This window comes from Staurois parvus, unplaced genomic scaffold (assembly GCF_062004578.1).
Source record: "Staurois parvus isolate SC_StPar_1 unplaced genomic scaffold, SC_StPar_1.0 ptg000839l, whole genome shotgun sequence".
Classification (NCBI taxonomy): Eukaryota; Metazoa; Chordata; class Amphibia; order Anura; family Ranidae; genus Staurois; species Staurois parvus.
Window position 1 is genome coordinate 2342177 of NW_028318635.1, and position 23408 is coordinate 2365584.

The 23408-nt window shown below is 41.2% G+C and overlaps 1 protein-coding gene across 1 annotated transcript in view; it reads right to left on the reverse strand.

The window, feature by feature from the left end:
- Positions 1–7383, reverse strand: part of LOC149443674 (uncharacterized) — a 627829-nt gene extending 620446 nt beyond the window's left edge. Inside the window, 4 exon segments of the mRNA XM_089655378.1 lie at positions 1397–1519; positions 1965–2152; positions 5297–5469; positions 7286–7383. Of these exon segments, the coding sequence (XP_089511504.1) occupies positions 1397–1519; positions 1965–2152; positions 5297–5469; positions 7286–7383 (582 nt within the window).
- Positions 7384–23408: the final 16025 nt, after the last annotated feature.

Genomic DNA, 23408 nt, shown 5'->3' on the forward strand with positions numbered 1-23408 from the left:
TTACTTTTGGTCCCTTAACAAGTGGGAGGCACATATGCAAACTGTTGTAATTCCTACACCGTTCACCTGATTTGGATGTAAATACCCTCAAATTAAAGCTGACAGTCTGCAGTTAAAGCACATCTTGTTCGTTTTTTTTCAAATCCATTGTGGTAGTGTATAGAGCCAAAAATGTTAGAATTGTGTCGATGTCCCAATATTTATGGACCTGACTGTAAGTCTACCTCCAAGTAAAGTCTCCTTTCTTGGTCCCAAACAAATTGAAGATGAATCCAGAATCTTCATATACCTCAAATCAAGCATAAACTTAGCATAAAGTATTATCTTTGGGATAACTGTAAGGTGTGTCACTTGTGTATCATGCAGAAAATATACCATGTGCCAAAAAACACGTGAGAAAAAAAAAACATATAAAAATTATAAAAATAATCACAAAAATGTGCCAAAAAGGCAAAAACTCCTATAAACCCAAAACCTATCCAAACAGTGCACAAAGAACTGGGTAAAAAAGATATGCAAAAGTGTTCCACTGCAATGAGTGTAAAAAATACATAATTACCCTACTGAAGCATATAACCAGCTCTCCTCATATGCATGATAGCAAACTCTTCAGAGTCCCAATCTATATTGTCATAAACACCCAAGGTCCTCAACAAACAAATAAGGGGTTACAGATGATATAGTATAAAAAGATACAATTTTATTAGCCAACTTACATCTAAAATAACAGAAGCCAGCTGTCACTGTAGTGATAGGAAGTCCTAGGACTAGGAACAGCCGTGTGTTCCCACAAGCAAAATGGCCACGATCGCGATGATTATGACTAAGGCCCAGAGTGTGTGGGGCGTAAATGTATTGATTCTGAGCCTTAGTCATAAACACAATTATGACTAAGGCCGAGAGTGTGTGGGGCGGAAATGCATTGATTTTGAGCCTTAGTCATAAACAAGATTATGACTAAGGCCCAGAGTGTGTGGGCTGATATGCGTCAATCAGTTTTCTGGATGGATGCTTTTTATGTCTAGATGGATCAAGAATAAAGAATTATTTTATTTTATACCATGTTGGTGCTGGACTCTTACTTATGTTATGGCCTTCTACGGTATGTACAATGTTGTCCTGGCATAGACTGCTTATTTGCCTTTTCATCCCATAGCTAATATAGTCTAGGGTTTGTAACACCATCATTTTTCTATTTGATCTTGCTGTTCCCATACCCCGTTTTAATAGACTGAAAAAAAGAATTTGAACCTAACTCTTTGGTGCTGTAATTTTATAGCACATATCTTCAGCAATTACGGTAGCTAGAAGGACATCTAGCAGTTTTTGAGGGCAACAGTGGACCCAGTTGGAGTGGTATATTCGTGGTTACATGCACACATTTTATAGTTCTCACCTTGATCTGTCTTATCCAGCCAACGACTGAGGTTTCAAAAATATGTAATGCGGCTCCATGCTTGTTGAATAGTGAGGTGTTTTTCAGAAACTCAAGAGAGGGAATGGGAAGTACAATGGAACCCTTTAAAGAAAAAATGTTTTTGCTCAATGGTGACACATATACATTATGATTTTATCAACCTGACCACTTTTGTCTAGAAATGTAGTAATTACAAAGTGTAGGTAACTGATATATGCTGGCCATGTTTGTAATCTCCATTTAGACTGCTTTGTTTGCAAGGGAAATTCCTCCTGAGCTTAGTGAATAAGGTGAAGATTTTTTCATTCAGTCATGTACAAGCAAAAAAGCTCTTTTTATTTTCCTTGAAGGCGATTGGGTATTGTTTGCAAACTTAAATTTCACCACATTCACTAAGCTCTGGAAAAAATTTTCCCTACAAAGTGAACAATCTATTTTCCCTTGGTATATCAACTCCATGGTGCATATTTTTTCTTGTTCTTTTTTGTGTACTGCTGCTAAAATCTGTTAAAAGTGTATTCTTTGTATATAAAGTGTACTAACATACCTGTGCATGACCTGCAATGACTTCCAGGCTCCCAGTAAAACAATATATAACATCAATGATCTTGTCATTGCTGTCTGTTCCACCTGCTGCGGTGTTGTTTGTTAGAAGTGGTAAGTAGACTTGGTGAAGAAGACTATCAAAATACGCTAACGGGAGTCTATCACAGTCCACAGAAATCACATGTTCAGCTAAAAGTGAATCAGATAATGGTATTTATGTTATATCAGGCATTTGTAATATACATGTACAGTATCCAAATATATTTTAAAGACTGTGGGGCATTATTTATTATAATGAACATTAATGCAAATAATGAACATTACAGTAAAAATAAATAAATAATAAATTCATATGTGCAAAGGTGTGAGCTGCTCTCACAGTAAAGGTACCCATAAAGAGATAGCCAACGTCTTTGGGTACTAGTAGACACCCCTGTTAGCTTATTTCCAGAGGGTTACAATTGAATCTTTTTTGACCAATTGCTGATCCCCAGGTATTGGGAAAGCACCAGCTGAAAAAGAAATGTGTACAAAAACACAATACATACAGCACTTCTCTGAGATGTGCAGGATAACCTAGTCTATATTATATATATGCAGTTCATTTTGTTCCAAATTCAAATTTGGATAACAAAATTTAAAAAATCCATTTCGTCATACATTTAGGCCAAAATGTATTCTGCTCCATGTCTTTGCTAAACAAAAATCCCAATACGTGTAAATTATTTGATAATTTATGAAGTTATAACATTTACAAAAAGCGGTATATATACTGGATTTTTTTTTTTTAGTAATTGCGGCGACTACGGCGGACATTCTGACACTGGGGGGGAACTGACTTGGTGTCACTGAAATCCCCACTGACACCAATACAGTGATCAGTGCTAAAATGAAGCACTGACACTGTACTAATGACACTGGGCTGAAATGGGTTAACATGAGGGGCGATCAAAGGGTTAACTGTGTGCTGGGAGTGTTGTACTGGGGGACGATGTGTTGGTGCTTCACTGTAAGCACACTGCTCTGGATGGCTGTGCTGACACAGATCAGCAGGCCCAGCAGGCACTAGAAGAGCAGGCTTTGGGATCGTGATGATGTCATCACTCACTGATACATTGCACGTGATGGATGGCAGATGGCAGGCCGGCCAGGTCACACTCACACAGACACGAGACATTAGAGTCAGACATTACCTTCCTCCGCAGGCGCAGCTCCGCTTCTGCTAATGAGTGAGAAAAAAAGGGCTGGAACTCCACAGTGATCAGCAGCCATCAGCCAGTTTGCATTAGTGACACCAATGACGGGGCACTATTCCTCCCACACTGACACTAATGATGGGGCACTATTCCTCCTACTGACACCAATGATGGGGCACTATTCCTCCCAGTGACACCAATGATGGGGCACTATTCTTCCCACACTGGCACTAATGATGGGGCACTATTCCTCCCACTGACACCAATGACGGGGCACTATTCCTCCCACTGACACCAATGATGGGGCACTATTCCTCCCACACTGGCACTAATGATGGGGCACTATTCCTCCCACTGACACCAATGATGGGGCACTATTCCTCCCACTGACACCAATGATGGAGCACTATTCCTCCCACTGACACCAATGATGGGGCACTATTCCTCCCACTGACACCAATGATGGGGCACTATTCTTCCCACACTGGCACTAATGATGGGGCACTATTCCTCCCACTGACACCAATGATGCTTACATTGCTGACCCCTCCTCCAGCCCAGGATCCCTCCCTCTCCCATCCACAGCTAGCATACCTGGCTGCAGCATCACCCTCTGCTCTGCTCTCCCCAGATCCTGGCCGTATGGCACAGATACCTACTGATCAGCTGTCTTCCTTGTCTGGCCACTCTCCTCCTCTTCACTGGCTCCGACCGCTCCCTCACACCAATTAGCTTCCTTGTGCTGCCGCTCAGCTCCTCTTCTCTGCCTGTGTGCTTTCCCTGGGCTACAGATCCGGCTGCCAATCACAGGCAAAGAGGCGGAGCTTGCAGAGGGAGGGACAGGCTGCCATAGGCCGCCCAGTGATCCTGGGGTGTGGCCAGATAGGAGAGGGGCTGGTTGGCATGTCAACCAGAAGGAAAATTACCGCCCACATCTCACCGGCCTCTGTGATCCATCATTCACCCAAGAAATGAGGACACCAGACCAGGGGAGGACTGACCATTTGGAAACTTGGGCACTGCCCGAGGGCCCGGGGTCAGTAGGGGGGCCCATGAGATGCCCCTGGTACCTTTTTCATAGGCTTTTTTGAGTTTGGGCAAGGACACAGGGGCCCCATGATCCCCTATTGCCCAGGGGCCCCATGAGTTGTCAATCCGCTCCTGCACCAGACACCCTCTCTACCCTCCTCCAGCAACGCCTTTGTGGACCAATTAAAGCGAGACACAGCTAAGCTATATAACAGCCCCTGTCCTAAGTGTTGCTTCTGAGGGAAGGAGGGGGGCGGTGGTGATGCTTTGCCCCCCTGAAAGGTGCTGCCCTAGGCAAATGCCTTGTTTGCCTTGTAGCAAATACGCCCCTGCATGTATTTGGTAATCCGATAAAGTAAAATTCATAATACCGTTGGTAAAAAAGAAAAACATGGAGAAATATGAGTACACCAAGAGAATATAAAAATATCATTATAGTATGCAGCACGTAAGGTGAAGGTTAGGTCAAAATGGCCAATCTGTATACTGTGCTAAGGGGCTTGTAATACTGCAGACAGCCAGGCGACTAGTAAAAAACAAGCAGTGAATTTTGTGCCACCCATCATTTCTTATAGAGGAAAAGAAGGCTAAAATTTGAGTTAGCTAAATAATCCCAACACCACGAGTACTCCTAGAGAGGACCACAAAGGATATTTGTAGCTATTTTTCTAGACCAGTCAACAGTCTATTTTACAATTTTAAAATCACATCTGGCAATGGGTTTCTACTATCTTTGTCTACCTTTACATTCCTAAATATTGGCTCCTTTCAAATAAATATCATCTGCAACAAGCTGAACACAACGCATTCGTCAAGCTGGTGGTAGCTGCTCATGATGTATCCAGGAGTTCATTTCCTAAATATACTCCACATAAATAAAACACGACTCTGGGCTCATTCTAATGCAGGAATATAGCTATGATTAAAATGCAAGTTTATGGTTACATCACGTTGCACCAAAATTCATGCAATATCCTCCCTTTCTCACACTGACAGTGACAGTTCAAACATTGAGATATCTCAGCACTCCAGCAAGCCCCGGCATTTTCTATTACTTAGCTGTCAAAATCAGCAGGATCAGCATTATAACCATAATAAAGAGTTTTACCTATATTTTCTGCCGTTAGTTTGATTGCAGTCCCCAGTTTTAAAAAGCATACACATTTATTCTGTAAGACAGGTGGTGGTGACAGCGTGGCTGCTAAGGATGCCTTGTCAAGCTTAAAGTAAATATATAAAGTGTGTACATCTTCAGTCTTTAGAAATTCAAGGAGGCAAGATCTATAAAATACAATAAAGAGAAATGTAGTTGAGGAGCAATGTTCAAGCCATTTAGTTCTTCTGGGTTCTTTTTGCTGTGTTGTCCATACTCTTTCAGTCTTATTCAACAAGGCGATACAAGGAACAAAGCTAAAATGCAAAATGAAGTCACCCATTACTACCAATAAAATATCACTATGTTCAAAAAAGATTCATTCTTATTGGGCATTATGGGATACTGCCCTTTTCCTCATAGAATAAGCCTCTTTCTACCTTAGTCAGGGCAACTGTGGGCAGCACAGTGGCTAAATGGTTACCACTTCCACTTGGCAGTACTGGGGTCATTGGTTCAAATCCCAACCACGGCACCACCTGCCTAGAGTTTGCATGTTCTCCCTGAGCCTGCGTGGACTTCCTCCAGTTTCCTCCCACAATCCAAAGACATGCTGGATTGGATCCTGTCTAAATTATCCCTATGTGTATGTATGAATGTGAGTTAGGGACCTTAGATTGTACACTTCTTGAGGGTGAGGGACTGATGTGAATGGACAATATATATGTAAAGTGCTGCATAAAGTGCCAGCACTGTATAAGTACATAAAATAAATAACACCCAATGTATACTGGCATCAACCAATCAAAGGCCACTTTACTGAAGTCAGACCAGTACAAGGCATACTTTAAAAGACCACTATGGTTGATATACTTTGCAGTTAGTGCCTTTCTCCATACACCATCCTATTGAATACATTCATCTGTGTTATAGTAACATTTGCAAGGTGCTATAGAGGACAGCATAAATGTAGAATTCATTATATGCTGACAGCACTATATAAGTACCTGAAATAAATAATACCCAATGTATACTGGCATCAACCAATCAAAGGCCACTTTACTGAAGTCAGGCCAGTACAAGGCATACTTTAAAAGGCCACTATGGTTGCTATACTTTGCAGTTAGTGCCTTTCTCCATACACCATCCTATTGAATACATTCATCTGTGTTATAGTAACATTTGCAGGGTGCTACAGAGGACAGCATAAATGTAGAATTCCACAAGTGTTTTCTGTTCTTGCCATGAGTTAATACCATAAAAACATGATTTCTGCTCTGAAAGAGTAGGTGGCCGTAAAGAAGAATAATCTGGACACTTTAAAAGAGAATGCACATTACACAATGCATGTTACCTGCCAAAGGATTTGTAATTCTGGTCATCTAGTCTTGTAATTTATACACCACTGACATATGACACAACCAAGAGGAATCTGGAATATGTTTTCCCTTTCCTGGGTAATCTCCTTTCTAATTAGACAGAGGTGCTGATAAAGCTTCATTTTCCAGTCAACCAACTGGAGACAGAGAGGTGACATATGAAGCTGTAAACCTACTTAGCTATGTGGTGTGGAAAATGCATGGATCAAAAACATCCCCTAGCATTTCTTGCCATCTTGAGTAAGGGCAGGTAATTCATGTAGCATTTTCTTCCTGGAATCCATCTGCCCTTAGCTCAGGCATGGAGACACAAGGGCGTGCTTAGCTGTGAAGACCCCTCCTTCCCTTGTGAAGACTCCTGTGATATATGACATCATTTGCCCAGGCCTGGAAACCAAAAAGTAGCTTACGAAATGTAAAAAACAGTTTAAATCAAGTAAATATGATATACTTTTCTATCAATTTACTAATGCTAGCACCGTAAGGATTATAGATAGTCAGTGTTGATTGAGAGAGTGAACTTCTGCTTTAATAGTTACAAATATTTCATGATCAAATATGCAAACATTGATTATAAAAAGTTTAAAGAAAACTCAACAATGTCATAAATATTTGTTTTTACTACCTGTATGTGTGATCCAAAAGCAAATTTTTAATTTCTTCTGTTCTTGGTCTCAATGAAGATATAATCCTGACTTCAAGCCAGTGAAGTAACTCATCCATTTTTATAGTAGCTGCAGAGGAACAAGCAACACAAAATGTAGTAAAACCTACATATGGCAGTTACACACATGAACAGGTAGCAAGAGACCTGTGATGATTTATTAAAGAGATTATGATTTGTAAAAATGTAATGATTTATGTCCTTGATCATTGAACAGTTGCTACACTATCCAAAGTGTCAGTATCAGTGGATCCATCATTTCAACCAGTGTTGTTTAAAATGGGGGATCCACTGATACTACCATCTTGGAGACAGAGCATGAGAAAGCAAAAGAAATAGGGGGAGATTCACTAAAACTGGTGCACTCAAAATCTTGGTCAGTTGTGCATGATAGCCAATCAGCTTCTAACTTCAGCTTGTTTAATTAAGTTTTGCCAATAAAACCTGGAAGCTGATTGGTTTCTCTGCAGAGCTGCACCAGATTTTGTACTCTCCATTTTTAGTACATAACCCCCATTATGTAACTACAAGTCCCAACACACTGGGCCTTGAGGCATTCCACAAGAGATTAATCTTTCTGTGGGAACAATGAACACAATGATGATGAAGTGAAGCAGGCTGTCCTAGGATTGTTCAGACATATTGAAAATTCTATGCCGAAGCTTTCCAGGCATTAGTTAAACGCTGGGATAAGTGTATAACCCTCTGTTCACATCAAGCCTGACTTTGAAATTGTGCAACTTACAGTTTAGTCGCACGACTTCAAAGTTGGGGGACCCACCGATTTCAGGTGCGATTTGCAAGACATCTGACACAGATGTCTATGCAAATCGCACCAAATGGAGCGCATGTACTACTTTTGAAATTGGTGCGGCCAAATCGGAAATGCACCAATATGACCTCTCTAATTGCACACAATAGGGTGTGACTTGGCATGTGATTTGCAAGTCGCAGGGTATGCAAATCGCATGCCAAGTCGCATCCAGTGTGAACCAGGGCTAAATGTAGCAGGGGAGAATGTCAAAAAATAAATGCAGTTTCCACTCCTTGAAAATTGTTCATTTGTTATATAAACTCAAATGTCCCTATTTGACTTGAACTCTCCTCGTATATATTTTATATGATCTTGTACACAGTCCCACTTCATTCAGAAAACACCCCTGTCACTGCGGGAGAGTGAAGTTTTCCTGCAGGGCTGCTGTTCTTGCTGTCCACCTCCAGACAAAGCAAGAGAATGCAAAAGAATAGTATACTATTGATCCTAGTATTGGCACGCACACAGGGGGTATTTAGAGAAAACCTATCACAGCTAGTACTATAATATTTATATCCAGGGCTTTTTCAGGTGGAACACAGTTCTGGCTCCTCCAGCACTGAATGTATGTAATGGTAAGGGGTGCTGGGATGTGCTGGAGGGTCTATTGATGCTGGCTACCGGGGGATATATTGTCACTGGAGGGGATCTATTTTTGCATGGTGGTCTATTGTTGCTGGAGAGGGATCTATTGTTCCTTGGAGGTCAATCGCTGTTGAAAAGAATCTACTGTTCTGGAAAGATCTGTTGTTGCTGGGATGGTATTTTGTTGCGGGGGTCCATTGTTGCTGGGGGTAACTACTGTTGCTTGGGGGGGGGGGGCTATTGTTGCTGGCAGCAGGGGATCTATTTTACTGCTTTTCTTGTAATCATTAACAAATTCCAATCAAAAATGATACTTGGCTCTGTATTCACTAAAAGCAGAAGTACTGGGAGGTAGGTAGGGGTAGGAACCAAGGGACAGGGCTCGGAGGTTGGTAGGGGGCAGAAACAGGGGGAGACACAGAAGGGGGAAGTTTTTGCATCTATTCTCTGAGAAAAAAAATCCCTGTTTATATCAGACATGTAACTAGGATAGAGAAAACAACTTAGATTATAAGACTGCAATTCTTGTTAGAGATTCCCTCCTCTACTGCTTAGAAGCAGCACCAATATAACATCTGCCCCTGACCACTTGTTTTGTATGTCTGTGTTTCAGGTAAGGGCTCATTCACACCATGTGCAGTGACCTGCATTTTTCTGCACTCGATGAACGCAGGTCATTGCAGGGGCATATGGAAGAAAAATATATTAGAAATATATTTTAAAAATATTCTTCCCAAATATATTGACATATATTTGAAACACTACAATTTTGGCCATATTCAATATATTTCAAAATATATTGCAATAACTATATATATATATATATATATATATATATATATATATATACTGCATGCTGAAATGCGTTTTTATTACAAAATACTGTATATGAAAAATATTTGTAAAAATACATTTCAAATATACTGTATGTCTTTAAAAATACAAATCTCCATTTTAAGAATGCATTTACAAATATATGTAAAATATATGTTAAAATTACTTTTTTATATGTTAAAAAAAATATTTAAAAAAAATTTTTTTTTTAAATATATTCTTCAGATTTTTTTTAACATATAAAAAAGTAATTTTAACATATATTTTTACCTATATTTGTAAATGCATTCCAAAAATGTAGATTTGTATTTTTAAAGACATACAGTATATTTGAAATGTATTTTTAAAAATATGTTTCATATATTTTGTAAAAAAAAACGTATTTCAACATACAGTATATATATATATATATATATATATATATTTTTTTTTTATATATTGAATATGAACAAAATTGTAGTATTTTAAATATATTTCAATATAATTTGGGAAGAATATATTTCAAATATATTTTTCTTCCATGTGGGCATAGAAAACAATGGTTTTCTATGTGCCTCATTTGCAACACAATGATGTGTGAGGGTCCATTCGCACCAGCCACTATGTTACAATGCAGCAGCTGGTGTGTGTTGCAATGCCATCAGTGCTGATGAGTTGATTCTGGCGCATTGCACTCTTCCGGGTTTTCTTTTGTCACACAGTGGCATTTCATGAAACAGCATGCGCTGAAAAAAAGTACTGCGTGCAGTGTTTTTTTTTCTTTTGTGCACATCACCTCAATTTAGTGGTATGAACTGGCCACACCAGAGACAAGCCAGTCCCACTGCTCTTGGTATGAATCTACCCTAAAGCTGGCCATAGATAGGTAGAAAAAATTAAAAAAATCATTTGAAATGATCTGTCATTCAACTTTCTAAATGTAAGCGTGCTAATTTCAGTTCTTGAAATGCAAAGATTTATAGCAGAAAAATTAACTAGGATGTAGTGGAGAAGAGTAGTAGAATTGATTGAGAATAACCCGAAAAATCGTACTGCGTATGAGCATGTGAAATCGATCGACAAAAAATGACCTTTTATTCTGTAATCAAACAACAATATGTCGCCAATTGGAGGAAAAAATTTGTATCAGTGATGGCATAATTGCATGTTCATTCAACAGATCAAATGCAAATAAATTTTTGAGCAATTTTCTACTTATCTATGTCCAGTTTAAGGCCCTATTCACACCTGAGCAATACTGACGGGTTGGGATTTTCATGCTTTTTTTGCATTTTTGTGGCGGTTTTTTAATTTTTGAATGGACCTCCCTCCGCTCCAAAAACACACCAAAGAACTTCATGTAGCAAGGTTTTGCACTAAGCCAGGCACATTTTTTAATCCGCGGTTTGACGTCATTTTCGTGCCTTTTGTCGCAGGACATTGACAGCAAAATCACACATTTTGGGGTGCCATTAAGAAAGAATGGCACCCAAACATGCATTACACGTTTTACCATGGATCTATGGCAATTTTAAACCATGAGTATAATGTCAGCAATTCTGCCGATGATTCCAGTTTGCTAAATGTGAACTGGGCCTAGAGCAATGCAGTGTGTTAAAAGGAAACCTGTCTGCATGTTAATACAGCTCAACAAAAGGCTTGTAAACACAAGTAAAGATATGATTAACTACTTGCCGACCGCAGATAGCCGAATGACGGCAACACTGCGGCCGGCCAGTTCTGGGTGGGCGTCATATGATGTCCTCCCAGAACGCGCTCTCCGGGCGATCTCCGTGATTGCTGTGTCCTACAGACACAGCTAATCACGTGTTGTGGTAAAAGGCCAATCACAGCGGCCTTTTACCACGCGATCAGCCATGTCCAATGACACGCTGATCACCGGGAAATGCAATTGCCGGTTCTCGGCTGCACTTTCCTCACGCTGTCAGATTGTAAGGAAAGTACTGCCAAGAACCGGCAGTTGTTAGAGCGGGGATCGGCACCGATCATCAGGGCACTGATGATCAGTGCCCTGATGACCGGTGCCCAGCAGTGCCAACCACAAGTTCCGCCCACCTGTGCCCAGCAGTGCGCCCACTAGCTCCGCCCACCTGTGCCCAGCAGTGCACCCACCTGTGCCACCCAGCAGTGTCACACATCTGTGCCCAGAAGTGCCATCTACCTGTGCCCAGCAGTGCCACCCACCTGTGCCCACCCACCTGTGCCCACTAGTGCCACCTACGTGTGCCCACCATTGCAGCCCAGCAGTGCTGCCAGTCAGTGCCACCAGTCAGTGCCCAGCAGTTGTGCCAGTCAGTGCCCAGCAGGGATGCCAGTCAGTGCCACCTATCAGTGCTGTCTATCAGTACCCATCATCATTGTCGCCTCTCAGTGCCGCCTATCCGTGACACCTCATTAGTGCTGCCTATCAGTGCCGCCTATCCGTGACACCTCATTAGTGCTGCCTATCAGTGCCACCTCATTAGTGCTGCCTATCAGTGCCCTTCAGTGCTGCCTATCAGTGTCCATCAGTGCCGCCTATCAGTGCCAGTGCCCATCAGAGCTGCCTCATCAACGCACATCAGTGAAGGAGAAAAATTACCTGTTTGAAAAATTTTATAATAGAAACAAAGAAACTTTTTTTTTTTTATTTCTTTGCAATTTTTTGGTTTATAGCGCAAAAAGTAAAGCGCCCAGCGGCAATTAAAAACCACCAAAAGAAAGCTCTATTTGTGAGAAAAAAATGATAAACATTTCATATGGGTACAATCTTGCATGACCGCACAATTGTCAATCAAAGTGCGACAGCGCTGAAAGCTGAAAATTGGCCTGGTAAAGAAGGGGGTATAAGTGCCCTGTAGGCTAGTGGTTAACAGCTTCCCATCCGCCATATAGCAGAAATACTGCTACAGGGTGGCATTGGTGCGCAAAATCACATATATAGTATATACGTGATTTTGCATTTCCGAGAAGGGGGCGTGCGAAGAGCAGCCGCGGCTGTCAATCACCAGGTCCCGGCTGGTGATTACTCATCAGTGCCCGGTGATTGCCGAGCATCTCCGGTAGGGGGGGGGGGACTGTTTGTAAACAAAACAGTTCTCCTTCCTACCAGCTTGTGCACACTGCTTACAGTGCAGCACACAGACACAGCCCAAAGAAAAACATCACACAGCACACAGTTAACCTTTTGATCGTCTCACATGTTAACCCCTTCCTGCCCAGTGCCATTACTACAGTGTCAGTACTTTTTATTAACACTGATCACTGTATTGGTGTCACTGGGAATGTCGGGGACACCAAGTCAGTTCCCCCCAGTGTCAGAATTCCACCGCAGTCCCGCAGTCCCACTATAAGTCGCCGATCGCTGCCATTACTAGTGAAAAAAAAATCCCAGTATATATACCGCCATTTGTAAATGCTATACGTTCATGTAAACCAATTAATTTACACATATTTGGATATTTTTTAGCAAAGACATGTAGCAGAATACATTTTGGACTAAATTTATGATGAAATTAGATTTTTTTTATTTTTTTAGTGGACATGTTTAATAGCAAAAAGATCTAAAACATTGGGGTTTTTTCTCCAAATTGTTGGGTTTTTTTTTATAGCACAAAAAATAAAAAACACACCAGGGAGCAAATACCACCGAACGAAAGCTCAATTCATGGGAAAAAAGGACTTAAATTTCATTTGGGTGCAACATTGCATGGCCGCGCAACTGTCAGTTAATGTAACGCAGCGCCGTAACGCAAAAAATGGCCTGGTCAGGAAGGGGGGTAAATCCTCTGGAGGGCAAGTGGTTAATAAACTTTTGTTAGGCCCCTTTCACACGGGCATTCCATATATCCATTTTTCATCTGTCCATTTACAGATGAAAAATGGACACCCATGTATTTCTGTGTACTAGTGGATGTAAATGGATGATCATGTCTGTATCCATTAACATCCGTTTTTTTGAACGGAAGAAAACCCTATTTTTATTCCGTAAAAAAACCCGGAACGGACAAAAAACGGATGTAAACAAATGTAAATCGATCTAAACGGACGAAAAATGGATGTAAATTGATCTAAACAGATGAAAACCAGATGTAAATGGATCTAAACAGATGAAAAAGGGATGTAAACGTCTGAAAATGGATGTAAATGGATCTAAACGGATGGAAATTGGATGTAAATGGATCTAAACAGATGACAAAGGGATGTAAATGGATGAAAACGGATGTATATGGATCTAAAAGGATGAAAACCGGATTCAAATGGATCTAAACAGATGAAAAAAGGATATAAATGGATGAAAACGGATGTAAATAGATCTAAACAGATGAAAAAGGGATGTAAATGGATGAAAACAGATGAAAATGGATCTAAACGGATGAAAACCAGATGTAAATAGATCTAAACAGATGAAAAAGGGGTGTAAACGGATGAAAACGGATATAAATGGATCTGAACAGATAAAAAAGGGATGTAAATGGCTGAAAACGGATGTAAATGGATCTAAACGGATGAAAACCAGATGTAAATAGATCTAAACAGATGAAAAAGGGATGTAAACGGATGAAAACGGATATAAATGGATCTGAACGGACAAAAACCGGATGTAAATAGTTCTAAACAGATGAAAAAAGGATGTAAATGGATGAAAACGGATGTAAATAGATCTAAATGATTGAAAAACAGATGTAAATGGATCTAAACAGATGAAAAACGGATGGAAATGGATGGAAACGGATGAAAAAAGGATCAAAAAACTGATGTAAACTGATAAAAAAACTGATGTACACTAATTCGTTTTTTCTTAGAAAAAACGTGACTGAACCAATGAAAAAAAACGGAACGCCCGTGTGAAAAGACCCTTAGGCCTCATTCACATGCTCTTAGATATGTGGCAGAATCAGACATTTTAGCTGTGTGATTTTGTTTTTTTTGTTCCCATACCGACCGCCAATGTGCTAGGCAAAACAATGGCAGGTGGACAGGACAGTATACACCTATTAGCATTGCATCAAGAATTTTAAAGCATGTCCTAGACTTTGCCTCAAATTACAAGTAACAGGTTTGCTGCTTGTTGTATACAACAAATGAACATGGCCTTGCCTGTGAAATAAAGAAACAATGATGACTCTATGTAATACTGTTCTGTGAAACCATTCAAAGGTAGGTTTTGTAATCTGATGACTAGCTATGGTAATAGGGAGCTGTTATGGTTAACAATAGTTAGTTCATTGTCTATGAAAGGGTGATGAGCTGTGCACACCAATGTTTTTTTCAGTTAACTCCAACTCTGTTCAATAGTGTGCTGCTAATACACTGCCTGCCATGCCTAGAGGCTGTTTAGGACTGCTTGTTATGGTAACAATGTGGAGAATTCAGCATCCACCTGTGATCCTACAACCAGGGAAGCCTTACATTTATATTTATGAATCTCAGCATATGAGTGCTACTGTACAGATTTATAGAATTTCACTTGAAGCATCACACCTCATTTTGTTGATGGGACTTTCTTATATGCAGAATTCATTAAAACTGACTTTTCTGAAACCATGGTAGCAGAAGATGAATTCTCAATGGTTGCTAGGGGTTAAGCTGCCCAAGGTTGGATCGAAATTCAGCCAGGAGCAGACAAATTTCAATCCATCTGTGGCCTTTCCCATCCATGAGAAGTTGATCTAACAATCAACTTCTCATGAACGGACTTGATGGAAAATTTTGCTTAGATTAGGACATGCAGCCAATCAGCTGCAGCGCTGATCGGTTTGTTCTGAGAGCGGAGGAGTCCTGCTGTTATAATACAGTAGCACAGTGAGGAAGCTCTGTTTTTTGGAGCGAGACATGTAGAGTTTATTTTTTTCTTTTCTTTGGGACTTTCTTTGGGAGCACCTTTTGAATGCACATGGTATTTACTCCCCCCCACTCCTTCCTTTTTTTGGAGTCGTCTGTAGTGCACTTTATAGTACATCATTTGCATTCTTCAAGATAGTGAGGTATTTTTGACTGGATATGTTGATATATGGGGCTTGTCCATTAGAGGCTGATATTAAGGCCTGTGGATGAATGTACCCGTATTACATATCTGCAGTAAGACAGATTATATATATACTATCCAATTAGTTCTGTCCATGGGGTAACTTCCCAACCACCCTAAGCATAAATACTGCCACAGGGCGGCATGTATATATATATACATGATTTTGCATTTCCTGGTAGGGGACGTGCTCAAAGCGTGTGCGAGCCCTACCCGCACAGCCATTCGAGGCCACGGCTGTCAATCACCGGGTCCCAGCCGGTGATTACTCGCCAGTGCTCGGTGATTACTGAAGCTCTCTGATGAGGAGGAGGACTGTTCTGTGTGCCTGTCCTCCCTGTCGGCTCAGGCACACTGCTTTGGATGGCTGAGCGCTTGGCACCAATGACAGCGCAGGGCGGGATATTTAAATGGCCCTGAGCTGTCATTCAGTGCCTTCTGGTCTCCTTGTATCCTGTATCCTGTGAACCTGTGAATAAGTGAGTTGCTGACCCGGATTGTGCCCTGACCTTGCTGTTTTCTCTTGTCCTGACCCTTGCTTGCCTGACCTCTCTCCTGGATGCCCCCTATTGGACCTGACCTGCTGTTGTTGACCTGGCGTGTGACCCGACTACTCTCTGCCCGCTGCTTTGTACCGCACCGTCCCCATAGTTACCGACCCGGCCTGCCTGACCTCGCACTCGCTCAGCCATCCATCCATCCCGTCGGGATCTCCCAGCCTTCTCACATTAGGCTCTTCCTCTGCAGGAGCCCCTGGCGGATACCCCTACCAGTGGTGAGTGTGCCCAGTAACTGCAACCTGGTCTCAGAGCGCTACAAGTCCATCCCCACCATCAGGGGCCCTGGTGAACAAGTGCTCTGGGACTTAGATTCTGCACGCTGGAAGCACCTCACCGGTGGGTTGCTAGAGGTACCGCTGGGTGGTCCCTTACAGTTACATAGCTAATCTACCTGAAAAAAGACAAACGTCCATCCAGTTCAACCATAAAAAAAAACTTATAATCCTATACCCACACTTAATCCAGAGGAAGGCAAAAAACCCAGCAAAGCATGAGCCAATTTGCTCCTGCAGGGGAAAAAGTTCCTTCCTGATCAACTTTACAATCAGATATTCCCTGGATCAACTTTACCTATAAATAGTAACCAGTTATATTCTGTGTATCTAGAAAAGAATCCAGGTCTTTTTTAAAGCAATCCACTGAGCTGGCCAGAACCAAATCTTGAGGGAGTCTATTCCACATTTTCACAGCTCTCACTGTGAAGAAACCTTTCCGCGTTTGGAGATTAAATTTCTTTTCCTCCAGACGTAAAGAGTACCCCCTTGTCCTATGTGATGACCTCAGTGTGAATAACTCTACAGTGATGAACCACTGATGTATTTATACATGTTGATCATATCCCCCCCTTAATCTCCTCTTCTCAAGAGAGAATAAATTTAGTTCCTCTAATCTTTCCTCATAGCTGATCTCCTCCATGCCTCTTATCAGTTTGGTTGTCCTTCTCTGTACTTTCTCCAGTTCCTCAATGATCTTTTTGTGAATTGGTCCCCAAAACTGAACTGCATATTCCAGATGAGGTATTACTAATGATTTGTACAGGGGTAATATGATATCTCTCTCTCTGGAGTCTATACCTCTTTTAATACAGGAGAGGATTTTGCTCGTTTTAGAAACTGCAGCTTGGCATTGCATGCCATTATTAAGTTTGTGATCTACCAGAACCCCCAGATCCTTCTCCACCATTGATTCCCCAAGTTGTACCCCCCCCAGTATGTATGATGCATGCATATTCTTAGCCCCCAAGTGCATAACCTTACATTTATCAACATTAAACCTCATTTGCCAAATAGTTGCCCAATTAAACAGTACATTGAGTTCGGCTTGTAAATTGGAGACATCCTGTAAGGACGTTATTCCACGGCACAGCTTGGTGTCATCTGCAGAGACTGAAATGGGATTTTTAATCTCAGACCCTATATTGTTTATAAATATATTAAAAAGTAAGGGTCCCAACCAGGGGTGGACTGACCATTTGGGCGCTCGGGCACTGCCCGAGGGCCCAGGGTCAGTAAGGGGCCCCATGAGATGCCCCTAGTACCTTTCATAGGCTTTTTGGGTGTGGTTTGAGGGTGGGTAAGGACACGGGGCCCCATGATCCCCTATTGCCCAGGGGCCCCATGAGTTGTCAGTCCGCCCCTGGTCCCAACACTGAACCTTGGGGTACACCACTGACAACACTAGCCCATTCAGAGTATAAATCATTAACCACTACTCTCTGAATACGATCTTTTAGCCAGTTTCTATCCTTATCCATCTATCCATATATATATATTGTGCATTCACATCAGTCCCTAACCCTCAAGGGGTGTACAATCTAAGGTCCGTAACTTACATTCATACATATACATACTAGGGACAATTTAGACAGGATCCAATTAACCTACCAGCATGTCTTTGGAGTCTCCCCTCTAATGCTGTACTGGTGACAATCCACAAAATTTGGGATTTTCTTTAATTTTCACTCTCATTAATAATATTCACCAGGACAAATACCAAGGGCAAATCTACCTAATGGGAACGCAGACAGCAATGACAAATGACAGGGGTTCTAATCCATTTTATGCAAAATAGAAAAAAAAAGGTTTTTCCTTAGTTACACTTAAGGAATATGCCTAAAATGTATAAATATGAAGAGATAGTATGGAGTTAATAATACAAAAGTGTCCAAATCTGAAAGGTAAAAGTTTTCAAAACCATCTTTCAAAATTTGGACTGTCACTGCAAATCAGTTCGTAACAGTGAATCTAGGACATCATTTACTATGAGCAGAACAAAAAAGAGCAATAATAAGAGAATGATGAAAAAAATGACGCTATGTGGTGCGGTGGTTGCATTATACAGAAGGAGCATTGCACTTACCTGGTGATCTGTGGTAGTGATGATGAAGAGCAGCACTGAGCAGTGTCTCCCTGTACAGCTCCAGTGTTGTGTGTCCCAGTTGCCTGGCACCATCAGACTCTTGGAGGAGGGACACAGGCTGACCCAGCACTCCTGTACAACAATGAATGACAGCCTGCTCAGAAGTCTGGTACACACAGGGAACAATGTGAGGACTTTCTGAAAGCTCCCTCAGACTAATGTATATTGCTCATACATATATTTATTACAGGTACTTATATAGAGCTGTCAATTTACGTAGCGCTTTACATATATATTGTACATTCACATCAGTCCCTAACCCTCAAGGGGCGTACAATCTAAGGTATGACTGATATCAGCTGGTATCACTTGAAATAAATCAGGATAACTAAAAAGCAGAACAAGCCTTTTTTCTCTACAGTTTATGTAGTTTAATGACAGTGAATATTAAAATATATGTAAAAAAAAACCATTTGCAGCACCGAAATAGTTAATTGTAAAAAAAAGTGTACATTGTATTAGTAATGTGGTACTTTTTCAGTACATTTAACCCCCATCCGCACTTGACTGTAGCAAAGATAAGCAATTGCAAGGCATTTTTTTGTGCGTTTTTGCTGGAAAAGTTCCATACTTCTTATGGACAGAATTGTTCATTTTTGGCCCATAGACTTTTATTGTAAGAACAACCAAAAACATGGTTAATGTTTTTTTTTTTGCATATCTTTTAGCATGCACTTGTTGAAGGCAATGGAGCCAAAATGCTCCATTCTGCTTCAAAAGTAGATGATTTTAGTGCTTTGGGCATTGAGTTACAAGTGTCTCAACACCAGGGGCGGACTGGCCATTCAAGCACTCGGGCACTGCTCGAGGGCCCGGGGTCAGTAGGGGGCCCCATGAAATGCCCCTGGTACCTTTTTTATAGGCTTTTTTGAGTGTTGGCAAGGACACAGGTGCCCCATGATCCCCTATTGTCCGGGGGCTCCATGAGTTGTCAGTCCGCCCCTGCTAACACTCAAATGTGAACAGTATCAAAAAGCTTGATATTTGGCTTGTTAAGCCGGCCATAGATGGATCATATCTTGGCCTGTTTAGCAGGGATCAGCTGAGATTCGATCCATCTCTGGGCAGGCTGGTTGTTCCATCAATCGACTTCGGTACAGTCAGCCTATCAGATTTTTTGTATGCAACTACCACCAGTGGTTGTGTTGACTGTGTTGCTAGGGAATCAAGCAATTTTTTTTTTCTGCAACCATTGCTTGCAGGAAAGAAAATCGCATCATCTATGACTTGCTTAAAGCATTCCAGAGCTTTGAGCTTCAAGCTGCAAAATGATCAGGTGTGAATGGGGAAAAAGTGGACCAAAAGCCTATTCTGTGACCCTTTTCTCTTCTCCAATATAAGATACACTGTATTGCCAAAAGTATTGGGACACCTGCCTTTAAACGCACATGAACTTTAATGGCATCCCAGGCTTAGTCCGTAGGTTCAATATTGAGTTGGCCCACCCTTTGCAGCTATAAGGCTTCAACTCTTCTGGGAAAGCTGTCCACAAGGTTTAGGAGTGTGTCTATGGGAATGTTTGACAGACAGAGAAGTGTGATTCTCCACTCCAGAGAACATGGCTCCACTGCTCTAGTGTGACAAAACTCAGGGGTCAGGGGTCAGTGGCAGAGTGTTTTACACCACTGCATCTAAAGCTTTGCATTGCACTCGTCCAGCAGCTGCTCGGCCATGGAAACCCATTCCATGAAGCTCTCTACGCACTGTTGTGGTGCTAATCTGAAGGTCACATGAAGTTTGGAGGTCTTTGATTTTGTAGACAATTGGCAACTTCTGCGCACTATGTGCTTCAGCATGCACTGACCCCGTTCTCTCATTTTATGTGGTCTACCACTTCGTGGCTGAGCTGCTGCTTTTCCCAGTTGCTTCCACTTTACCACTAACAGTTGACTGTGGAATATTTAGTAGCAAGAAAATGTAATGGATGGACTTATTGCACAGTTGGCAATCTATTACAGTACCACGCTTGAATTCACTGAGCTCCTGAGAGCGACCTATTCTATCACAAATGTTTGTAGAAGCAGTCTTCATGCCTAGGTGCTTGATTTTATACCTGTGGCCATGGAGGTGATTGGAACACCTGAATCCAATTATTTGAAGGGGTGTCCCAATACTTTTGGCAATATATTATTATACAGTATTTATATAACGCCAAAAGGTTTGCTCACTGCTGTACATTGTAGTGGGGGACAGTACATGAGACAATACAGTAACAAAACAATACACGAGGGGTTCGAGGGCTCTGCTCTTTCGAGCTTACAATCTAGGAGGTATATAGTGTATGTTGAGTACATTTGGGCTGGTAACACCCTTTTACAGAAACAGTCCATTCAGATCCACCTATCAGTTTTTCATCCAGATCTGAACAGAAGCTCAAAGTTAGTCTATCGGCAGGTGAATGTAAACAGATGTGTGTCCATTCACATCTGACTACCTCCGAGTCCATCTAGGTTTGGAAAAAAACAAAAACAAAAACAGAATTCAGAGGTAAAAGGAGGCATCCAAATGTGTATCCACTTACATCCAACTGCCAATAGACCTAACATGGGTCAGTCACAGCATGCAGGAAAAATCTGAACAGACACAGTGGCCCTGATTTACTAAGAGTCTACTAGCAGACTCTGACCATTCAGGCAGACTCAATTAAATCAATCAAGACCTGTCAGTCTTCTGAGCGGCGTCTTGCATTCTCATTGACGTACGTCTACTTTGCTATTAGTAAATGTGGAATCTAGTCTGGCACATTTTTAGGTGCAATACCGGATATGTTCGCTAGATGGCGCACAAGCGCGGGCTTTATAGCATTGGTGTTTTTGTGTTAGCAAAAGAGAATATTTAGAATGTAACAAATAGTACACCTATATTAGAATTGTTTTGTTTTTTTTTTTGCTGTTTCTCCAAAATGATCAGGAAACTAATGCATTTACTAATGAATGTCATACATTCTATTTTCAAATGTTAAACATTTTCACACTTATATCTCAAATCCCAATATAATTATATATCTTCATTCTCTTTAATCACGTAACTATTCTATGTTAAAGACAAGTGCAGCGCTATAAATGCATGTAATCAATAATGAACGCATGTAAAAACCAAAAAGTGCAAATAATTGCAATAATGATGTAAAATGGTAAATGGTGCTAAAATAAGTTCATATAATCATTCCTGAATAATGGAATGTCCTTCGTGTGAGAGTACCAACTCAGAGAGTGCCTATGAATGGCACGTGTGGTCTCTCCGTGACGGACAGTAGTGCATGAACTCGTGAAAGGTAAACCACCCTTGGGACTGGTCTACACTCACCAGAACAAAAGTATTAATGCGCATGGGTTATACACATCACACATCTCGGGGTGCAGTGGTATGCTGGCAGCTATGGGTTAGTCATCCAGCTCCATCCATCCATCCATCCATCCATCCATCAGGGTGGGTGCCCAAATGGTCCTGGGGAGAAATTAGCTCAGCCACAGGAGCCAGAAAGGTGCCTAATAGTGTAGTACACTGTCACAGGGGTGGATGACCTTTCACAAGTTCATGCACTACTGTTCGTGGTTATATTTATCTTGTGTAATACCATTTTAGTAGTCTATAAAATTTGACCAGCGCTCGCTTTATCATTTTTAAACAATGTAACTATTCTACATTATATCGCAAACTGTGTCTACCACAGTGGTTTAGTGGTTAGAGCTCAGAACTTGCAGCACTTGGGTCATGGGTTCTAATCCCAGTCATGGCTACATCGCAGTTTGCATGCTTTCCCTGTATGGATGTGTTTCTGCCAACACTTAAAAGACATGCTGTTGGGTTCATTGGACCTAGTTACATGGCTGAGTTTCTGCCCTTAGATTATAAACTCCTTGACATTTATGAATGTTAAAAAAAATGGAGATCAATTTTCTGGGTTGTGTCAGTGCCAGGAATATTGATCAATCAATTATGATTTTGCCTAATGACAAGAAAGTGGATGAATGTTACCTGTGTCCTGTTCTTCTGCCAATTAGGAAATGTGCAAGTTTTATGCTGTGTATATTTCATTGTAACTTTTTTCTCTTCTTTTAAATCTGTCTCCTTATACAACTTGACCCCCTCCCCCACCCCATCATCACCTGTCCCATATGCAAATCTATGGATCACCGCCCCACTCTTTTTAACTATTTACTGATCAAGTGAATGTGTCTCATTTTCTATCAGCTACAGCTCAGATCTCACATTATTATACGATTGCTGATTGTATATCACCACTAGTCTGATTGAATTCACAATCCCTGGTCAGTCCTGTTCCCTTACCTCTAATAATCTTTAGGACCAGTTCACACTACATGTGTTTCAGTTGCTTTTTCGGCATCACAAACGCACAGAAAGAAGGTTATATGGTTGTCAATGTCATAGTTCACATCAGCGCTTGCATTTTCAGTGCATTGCAGGTGCTGTAAACAAAGTTGACCACGCTGCATTGTTTTTTCACAGAACTGTACTGGAACACATTGAAACGTCCTTGAATGTACTAAAACACACATGTCCCTAATTAAATTGAATAAAAAGAAAGTAGAAAAAACTAACTGGAAGGGTTACAAAAATGCAATGCAACGTGTCCAAAACGCATCCAAAATGTACTGGAACACACTAAACATGCATGCCAAAAGGGCATGCAAAAACGCATCAGGAACACATCTAGATTGTTTCTATAGTGTGAACTGGCCCTTAGGACTTGTTCACACCATTGGTGGTGCAGAAGCGCATGCAAGAACACACATTTTCCAGCACAGCAAAGAAATGCAATGCCCTTTGCAGATGTGCACGGTTAGGTGCAACACACTTTTAAAATAATATGCCTGCGGTATTTTTGCATGTTCCCACACATTA